This window comes from Volvox carteri (genome assembly GCF_000143455.1).
Source record: "Volvox carteri f. nagariensis unplaced genomic scaffold VOLCAscaffold_3, whole genome shotgun sequence".
NCBI classification, from domain to species: domain Eukaryota; kingdom Viridiplantae; phylum Chlorophyta; class Chlorophyceae; order Chlamydomonadales; family Volvocaceae; genus Volvox; species Volvox carteri.
In genome coordinates, this window is record NW_003307546.1 from 922,771 (window position 1) to 931,793 (window position 9,023).

At 58.5% G+C, this 9,023-nt stretch overlaps 1 protein-coding gene across 1 annotated transcript; it reads left to right on the plus strand.

Annotated features, from left to right (window-relative positions):
* Window positions 1–688: 688 nt before the first annotated feature.
* On the plus strand, window positions 689–8,064 carry VOLCADRAFT_79099 (uncharacterized protein; the record flags this gene model as incomplete). Its single annotated transcript, XM_002946344.1, has 16 exons — window positions 689–788; window positions 880–985; window positions 1,782–1,847; window positions 2,115–2,268; window positions 2,588–2,747; window positions 3,161–3,225; window positions 3,534–3,647; window positions 4,020–4,109; window positions 4,522–4,595; window positions 4,889–4,994; window positions 5,351–5,524; window positions 5,934–6,091; window positions 6,414–6,570; window positions 7,044–7,118; window positions 7,594–7,694; window positions 7,941–8,064. The coding sequence occupies 16 exons, from the start codon at window positions 689–691 to the stop codon at window positions 8,062–8,064; spliced, it is 1,824 nt and encodes a 607-aa protein (XP_002946390.1).
* Between the last annotated feature and the right edge of the window lie 959 nt (window positions 8,065–9,023).

A 9,023-nucleotide genomic window follows, 5' to 3' on the forward strand; every position in this document is an offset into this window, starting at 1 on the left:
TCGCTCCATATAATGGTCTGGATCCCCAAAAATCTTATGCCAGTTGTGTGGGCGCTGTGGGAGTCACACGCTTGGGGCGCGCTGTGCTGGGATGGCGACATCGCGGCGCAGTCGCCATTGTCGATCGCTTCCGGGAACCACAGACAACGAGCACTGCACTCAGTCGCTAGCTCTTTAGGTAAAAGTTCCAGCTGGGCGCCGGCGTGCAGGTAGATATCAAGGCCCTGCCTGTGATGTCGGCAGTGTGCCTCCGCAGGGACATCCCAGCATTCCCCGGGCGATGACGGCGCTGGTACCTGCCACCCAAGGGGCAGAAATAGCCTTAAACTTGGTGTTGGATGATACATGACATCCGGAAGCGTCCAGGCTCCTGTCCTGTGCATCTGTCATTTTAGCTGTCCGTAAGGGTTGGAGTGTGAACTCGGCATGTTTATGTCATTCTACAATCACAGCAGCTTCATCAAGAGGAATCCGACAACTTCAGAATCACGTTCTGCCTTAACCTAAGAGGAGTCCGCCAACAAGTCATGTGATTGACAGTTATGTACAGCGCGTTGGACGAGCGTTGGCAGGTCTAGTGCCTCTCATCCATTCAAGTAATTCAGCTGTAATGGGAATATAAAGAGCTCGCGACAGGTTTTGGAGCTTGTGGCCCTGGGTGGCTTGTTTGGTAGCAACGTCATCGCAAATGGTTCTCGGACAACTTTTTAGCCCACAGACGCAGGCGATTTTCTTTAATTGGAAGGAAAAGCCGGTACAACGTATGTTGGACTTCGACTATGTTTGCGGTGAGGAATGGGGTTGCACGAATGCCACAGGCAGGTATGTTATGTCAACCGTTGCTAAAGCGATCTGGTGTTCGCAACCATGCGCGCTCAGGCCGTGAGACACCCTCGGTTGCTGCCATTGTCCAGCCTGGGAGCTCGGGTGGTTTCCAAAAACTCTTCTTCGGAAAGGCCGAGATCGCCATACCGGTCTACGGGAGGTGCGCACGATGCGTAAAGGTTGTGCATATGCCTTAGGATGTTTTGGTAATCATGTAATGTTAACGGCGCACTTTGTGTCCTAGAGGCGCTGTGACGTGGATTGCATTTGGGAGAGGCCGTTAGGTTACGGCGCCCATTACCGACCCTTCACGGTTTTCATTATCTGGGACGACTAAACAAATGCGTGCACCTTGCGGGAGGCTGACGGGAAGAACGGTCTGTTGTTTCGCGTGCCTCGGCGGGTTTTACGCTTGCTGTTGCGTTTCGGGCAATCATTTTCACAGTCATGGTTCTTACGTTGGATGCTGCTGTATGGGATGTCATGGGATGCATGTGTGTTTGCCAAGTCCACATTCTTCCTATTTTTACCCAAGGCTTCGTGCTGTACTGCAGGAGCACGGGACAAGAAAGGCCCTTTTTTTCCCGGAACTATGCCTTGAGATTCCTACCTCGTGCACATTCAACTGCGGTTCAAAAACCTCGTAGCTACCGACCTTTGCGTTCGGCGCTTACCCATCGGGCAGTGTATTGTAGCGTGGCAGCATTACCCCACTCCTTCCCCCGCCCTCGTCCTGCTTTCCAGCATCTGCCCAGAGCCGGTCCGCGCTCTCAATCTTTGGAAGGAGGTCCTGAGAGTTACCCTTGGTGACCATGTCCGGTGTCATAAGAAAGGCAATGGAGACCGTTTTTGCAATGTGTCTCAAACCAAATCGCAATCCACGGGGCTCTGCCAAAAATGTACGCCTCGGCCGGCCCTTCCCGACCCTGCCCCCGGCCACCTGCGTTGCGACGCAGCACCGCCGAGGCCACTCGCAAGCACCCCAAGGCCGACGTATTCATCAACTACGCGTCGTTCCGCAGGTAGGCCAAGGCGGGAAAGGCACATCGCAAATGGGTTTAGGCCGCAGCCAACCACGTGCCTGCGCTAATGCATTGCCGACGCGGGGAGCTGGGCGGGAAGCTCACCATCAGCGGCACAGTCGTTGTGCCCTCTCCAGTTGGCTCTCCTCTGTGTCGTGCCTGTGCGCAATCGTTCCTTATCGCCATGCACATCATGTCCCGCGCCCCCAACGCTTCGATGCTCCGTCACATTATAACTTAACTATTCAAATCCTCAACAACACTCAGCGCGTACGAGTCCTCCCTGGAGGCTCTGAAGGCCGCCACTATCCGCGTGGTTGCCATTATTGCTGAGGGCGTCCCGGAGAAGGACACCAAGCACCTCATCGCCTATGCACGGGCCAACAACAAGGTCATTATTGGCCCGGCTACGGTCGGCGGCGTGCAGGCAAGTGGGTGAATGAGGTGGGCAGTGAGGGGATGGGATGGACCGTTCTGCCGCGGCGCTTTCAGGATGCCCCCTTGCCTGCTCGCTAGGGCTGCTGCTGCTGGGGACTGTCGTCGGTCTACCGGCTTCTGCATGACCAGCTTCATAATGTTGGGGGTTACACGTACATGTACAGCCGGCTGTATTGTGGTGGGTACATCCGCTTGTGCGTAATGGGCTCTCGTTTTTACAAGAGGACTGTGCGAGCCTTCTCTTTGCTGCGGTCATCTGCATCATGTTACCCTTCGCAACTGCATCCGCGCCCCTTCCTCAGGCTGGCGCATTCAAGATTGGCGATACTGCCGGCACCCTGGATAACATACTTGCCTGCAAGCTGCACCGCCCCGGCTCTGTGGGCTTCGTGTCCAAGTCTGGCGGCATGTCCAACGAGATGTACAACGTGCTGGCCCGGGCCACTGACGGACTGTATGAGGGTGCGCAGGCGGCCGCTGCAGGGAGGGCGGGGTGAAAAGGGCAGGGCAGGGCTGAACCTTGTGGTGCGAGAACACAGCGAGGCACGCAGAGGGTCCACATCACGAAAACACGCCTGCTCTGCACCTGCGTGATGTGTTGTGAGGATACCCACCCCGCTTGTGCTCCCTTCACCCGCTGCGGCACTCCTCAACAATGCCGGCTCCCACGTCCCCCGGAGGAGAGGAGCTCTGAAAGATGCTTCCGCAGGCATGTGTGTGAGCAGTACCATGCCCGGTGGAGATAGGCCACCTGCCCAGCAGGGGTCTAGGAAATGCACTGCAATAAATGCCACGCGTGTTGTCTGCTGGTGATAACGAGCAGCCGTTTCGCTGCACTTGCCTCCATCCGCCTCCCACCTTGTTCGTCTCCGCAGGCATTGCCATTGGCGGTGACACGTTCCCGGGCTCCACCTTGTCGGATCACTGCCTGCGATACGAGGTGAGGAAGCAGCAAGGGAGAAGGGGAGTAAACAGCGGCAGCAGCGGCAGTATCAGTAGCAGTTCATTTCCCTGGTTTGCAAGAGCGGCGGTAGGCAGTCGTGATGCACCGTGCAGGGCTGTGCATGTGCATACGGACGCTGCTGCGAAGAGACGTTGGCAGACACACTCGAGCCCTCACCGCCACCGCTCCCCCTTTCCCTTGCCTTGGCAGCAGCTTCACTCGTTCGTGGTTCGTCGTTCCCCCTTTCCCTTCCCCACATTTTCCTTTCTTATTCCCTCCCTCTCCTTCCTCTCCCCCCCTTGCAGCATGTTCCCGCCATCAAGATGATTGTGGTGCTGGGCGAGCTGGGCGGCCGCGACGAGTACGGCCTTGTGGAGGCCATGAAGGCGGAGGCCATCACTAAGCCAGTGGTGGCATGGGTGAGCGCGAGGTTGGGGAGGTGCGGGTGTGGGGTAGGTTGGGGGCCGCGAAATGGGGTACGGAGAGGCGACCAAGGGGGCCAGATGAAGCGGCGGCATGCTGGATGTGAATAGGAGTGCAGGGTCGTGCACGGCGCAAGGCGGGTTAGGGACAGAAACGCCGTGCGTTGGAAGGGTCTCTCCTGCAGGTCCCAGGGAGTAGTCTGTTGCCACATGGTGGGGATTGATTGCTGACTTACCTTGATGGTGATGGTGATCGCGGAGCTGGCCTGCAGCTGCGTCATATACGACTCGGGACGACCCAACGGCCTTGTCCCGCGGCTCCGAGCCCCGTTCACCCGATTCTTCTCATTCCCTACCTCCCCCACACAGGTGTCAGGGACATGCGCCAAGCTGTTCAAGAGCGAGGTGCAGTTCGGTCACGCGGGGGCTCGCAGCGGCGGAGACCTGGACAGCGCACAGGTGGGGGACTGCCGCAAAGGTTTTTTAGTTTTACGGTGTGGGAGAGGCTGAGTTGGGTCTTTTCATGGTTGGATTGGATAAGCGCCTTGATTTAAATTGGTGCTGGGGACTTATGAGTTGGACCTGAGAGAAGAGCTGGGGGGACGCCGTGGTAGGGAGGGTCGTTTGTTAGGGACCTGATTTGGGGTTCTCGGCGATTTTGATGAGCCCATGATCCCAGCCGCAACCCGGCTCGTTTAGACAGACAGCTTTTGTCATAAAACATGGTCGAGAGTCAAAAGACCTGCCATCTTACGCAGGTTCACGCCCAACAAGGCAACTCCGCTGCTTTGACCCGCCATATCGCTCCCTGCGACTTCCCGACTTACCTCCGCGGCCATCCGCGGTGTCCCAACACAACCCCCCTTGCCAGGCTAAGAACGCCGCACTACGCGATGCGGGTGCGCTGGTCCCGGAGTCATTCGAGGGGCTGGAGGGGGCCATTAGGTAGGGGGGTAAAGGGAAAAGGGAAGGGAAAGGGTCGGCAGTGGATATAACTTGTGGTGGTAATTCCCTGATATTTTCTGTACGCGGTATTCGATGTCGGACTGCCCGCGAGCAGAGCTTCTTTGCCCCTTGACTCGAGGCGCTGTCTCGCTCCGAAACGTTTGATGTATGATGGCTGGCGGTGCACCTGTGCCGGCTTGCCACGAACCCGTTTTCTGGCGCCCTGAATCCCCGTACCGGCTACCTGCGGCACGGTCCCGCACACCCCTGTCCCCGCGCGCCTCGCCCTGCAGGTCAACGTACCAGCGCCTGGTGCAGTCGGGCGTGCTGATCCCAGCCAAGGACGTGGAGCCGCCGCCAATCCCGCAGGACCTGGCCTCGGCGGTCGCGGCGGGCAAGGTGGGATGGGGTTAGTGGTGACACAAGGACCGGGGGATACGTGGTCAATGCGGTCAATGAGGTTTTGCCGCTTACCGAGATGACACCCTGACTTGGTTGAATGCATGTCTACTTACCATCTTTGTTCCTTGTTTGGCCCTCTGTGTGTGTGTGTGTGTGTCTCCACACCTCACACGGCGTTGCCTTCCGCCGCCGTACTTCCCTCCTAACCGTCTCCTTTTCCCCGCCTGCCCGACCCTCTTCGCACCCTCATAGCCCTCTGATACCCATTGTGACTTGCTTGCTTAGTTTCGCTTGCCTTCCTCACTTTCCTCCCCTCATCCCACCTACACGCACATGCACCTCTTTCTTCGCAGGTGCGCGTCCCCACCCACATCGTGTCGACCATTTGCGATGACCGGGGTGACGAGCCCACATACTACGGCGTCACCATGTCGGAGCTGATTGAGGGCGATTACGGCGTGGGGGACGTCATCTCGCTGCTCTGGTTCAAACGCAAGCTGCCAAAGTATGCCTCCAAGTTCATCGAGGTGGGAATGGGCACTGCGACCCGGAAGAGGGGGGCTCTTCAACAGCGGGTGTGAGAAGGGGGGATGTCTGCCAGGACGCGAAGCGGGAAACGCGGTTCGGACCCATTTCGTAAGGAAGTGTGGGAGGTGCCGGGAGGTTTTTTCCAGCCAGCCGGTTGCATGTGCATTTCATTGGCTAACCAACTGCTGAACCCTTTCAGCTCTTCAAACTTTATATTACGGGCGAACGGATTGCGGTAGGATGCTGTTGACCTTGTTGACAGACAAGTGGCCTCCATGGCCGTCAGACTGGGCGTATGGAGTGTGTATATGCAAGGGGCGCGTCATGGGGTTGCAGATCTGGTTCCTGATGCCCCGATGCTGCCATGCCATCCTCTGCGCCCTTTCCGCCTTTCCCATCGCGCCCCAGATGTGCGTGATGCTGTGTGCCGACCACGGACCATGCGTGTCTGGCGCACACAATGCGATTGTGACCAGCCGGGCCGGTAAGGACCTGGTCAGCTGCCTGGTCAGCGGACTGCTCACCATCGGGCCCAGGTTCGGAGGGGCCATTGACGACGCGGCCAGGTGAGGAGGAGGGCGGTCTGTAGGTGCAAGGTGCCTATTAGTTGTAGGGCCACGCCTGTCGTGAGAGGAGTCATCTGAAGGCATGTGGGGAGCGGAGCGCTGGGTCGGAGCTGTGGAGCTAGTCCCACCTGACCGCATGGGGAACGCAAAACGGACCACCCCTTTCATATCGTCCTTGCGGTGCTCGGGGTTCTCTTGTGCGCGTGTCCGGGCGTCCGCCCGCCATGTTCCCTCCGGCTGTCCGGCGCTAGGGACCGCACGCCATGAAATGCACATCCCGTCATCTCTTGAGGTTCCGCCCGGTGGCGCTCCGCCCGCCCAGGCTGTTCAAGGCGGCATGCGACGCGGGTCAGAGCCCTCAGGACTTTGTAGAAGGTCTCAAGAAGAAGGGCATTCGAGTGTCAGGCATTGGCCACCGCATTAAGTCCAAGGACAACCGGGACAAGCGCGTGGAGCTGCTGCAGAACTACGCGCGCAAGGTGCGCTGAAATTGTTGTAGCGTGACACTGCTTGCGCCACAGCACGGCACGGCACGTACCATCCGGGATGATGCGCGTCCGAGGTGCCCATGCGGTCCATTTATCGTTGAGAGATGGTGAATGGCCAAGGCAGGACAAGTGATGGGGGAGGATGCTGTTGATGAGGACGATGACGGGTGAGGTCGGGGGCAGGAGCTGGAAAGTTGTGGGGAAAAGGGAGTGAGTGGCCACTTTGCCGCCCACTTGCCTCTCACTTACTGAGGAACACTCTGGCGCACATGGAATGACAGAGGTATCGGTGTCTCTTCGTTAAATAGGTTCAAAAAAGATGGAGTCCTCTCAGCGAGGCGCTGTTGGCAGCGTGGTCAGCACCCTCCTCCGTCCCTCGTCCCCGTTGGCTTCCTGACACACACATACACACTCACACACACACACACACACACACCCCGGCACCCGCTCCCCTGGTGCTGCAGTTCTTCCCATCTACTCGGTACCTGGAGTACGCAGTGTCGGTGGAGTCGTACACGCTGCAGAAGGCGCCTAACCTGGTAGGGAGCAGTGGGGAGGGGCGCCGAGGTTAGGCGAGCACTTGTACATGATCAGGGCCGAGTCGGCGCGAGCCGTGTATTGTCCTGCCCCTTTACATCGCATGGCGGAGTGGTTGTCAGTTCGCGATTCCCCGTGTAAGTCGTGTCGTGCTGAGGAGTCAGCTCATTTGGAGGGGAGCGGCGCAACGGGGGCCATGCCATGCCGGCACCGCAACCACACACAGGCATTCCGGCCTCTGCCGTGTCCTCCTCCAGCTCGCGTGCGATCTCTAGTTGCCTTTGTGTTACCATGGCGGGTTTGTCTATCTCTTGAGTTGCACGTGTGCAACTGCAGTTGGATAAAAATGTGGAGGGAAGGAGAACGACGCCGACAGCCCAACCGTCTAGTTCGCTGTGTTTTCCCCTTTTGGAACCGCATCTCTTCGTTCCGTTCTTCGTCCTGCCTCATCCCGTTACCCTTTCCACCCGCGTGAAGGTGCTCAACGTTGATGGCTGCATCGGTGCGCTGTTCCTGGACCTGTTGGCTTCCTCGGGCTGCTTCACGGAGGCGGAGGCCGTCCAGATCGTGGAGATTGGGTAAGTGAGCGACCGTTCGGGGGACCGGTCGTGCGGCTGATACCGATTGCGCATATACTCGTATGCCCAGTCAGACACCTTCGCCCAGCTTCACCTTTATAAGAGCCAGCGGTGCTAGGTCGGGAAAACCCTCACCCTTCTGGGTGTCGGAGGCGGGCTGTATGCCCGTCTGTTACCCTAATGAACTTCGTCTCAATTACTCAGCTCCCTTTCACATTCCCCTGCGCCATGCTCCCCACCTTGCAGCTACCTGAATGCGCTGTTCGTGGTGGCCCGATCCATCGGCCTGGTGGGTCACGCGCTGGATCAAAAGCGCCTCCAGCAGCCGCTGTACCGCCACCCATGGGAGGACGTCCTGTACACCAGCTGAGCTGCTCAGGGTCAGGGAGCAAAGAATGCGGCGCGCGAGTGAAGGGAACACACAGCTGCGCAGGGACTTACCCATATCAGCAATCTGCTAATGGTTGGCTGTAGGGGAACATGGGGCGGCACTTGGGCGGCGTGACTGCCCCACCGGCTGGCCCGCGGACCACAGTTGGGAATCTGGCGCGGTTTGGGTGATGCGGTGATGGCGGGCCCCATAGCGGCCCCCGCCATCTGCTTTGAAGGAGCAATCTTATCCCGGTGGGCGGTAGTGACTGCGTTCGGTTTTGCTGCTGACGAGGCCATCACTAGGGAAGCATGGGTGGTTAGGTGGGTGAAAGGGCTGGTAGGGCCCTGCAGGTTGCTTTGGATTAATGTCACAGACGGGTGCGCTTGTCCGCGCCACGAGGTTTGTGTTGTACAGTATACTGTGCCTCTCGGCGCCAAGGAAGCGCGCAGAAGCTCCTGACCCCTTGGTTTCCCGCAAATGGAGTTCTTTGGGTAGCAGTCTTTTCCCGCGGTGAATGGTGGAGGCAATGCAGATACGGCAACTTGCTGCCGTGGCTTTTCTTTTTCAGCCGGCCTGCGCATTGCGCATAGCCTTATGTTTGCATCGTGTGCTGGTTGTGCTAAATCGATACCCGTTTTTGAGAGGCATGGTAGTGGGAGAGAGCACGGCAGCACGGTTTGCTAGACAGGGTCCGACGAACCTACAAGGGACTCAGGACCATGGTCCAGACAGTTCCAGGTGAAGGTGCACATTGGGCTATCAATACTCCTGTGCAAGCTTTTCACGGAGGCTTCGCCGGACCATATTTGCCATGCAGCGGTTGCGGGTACGGTTGCTCGTATCGCTGTGAGGGGCTTTGGGAGCTGTGGCTGCACGCAACGGTTGCACACGGAATGGCCCCGGCCAAACTGCTAAATCCACCATAATGGCCCGCAACCCCTTGCACCGCCGCATGC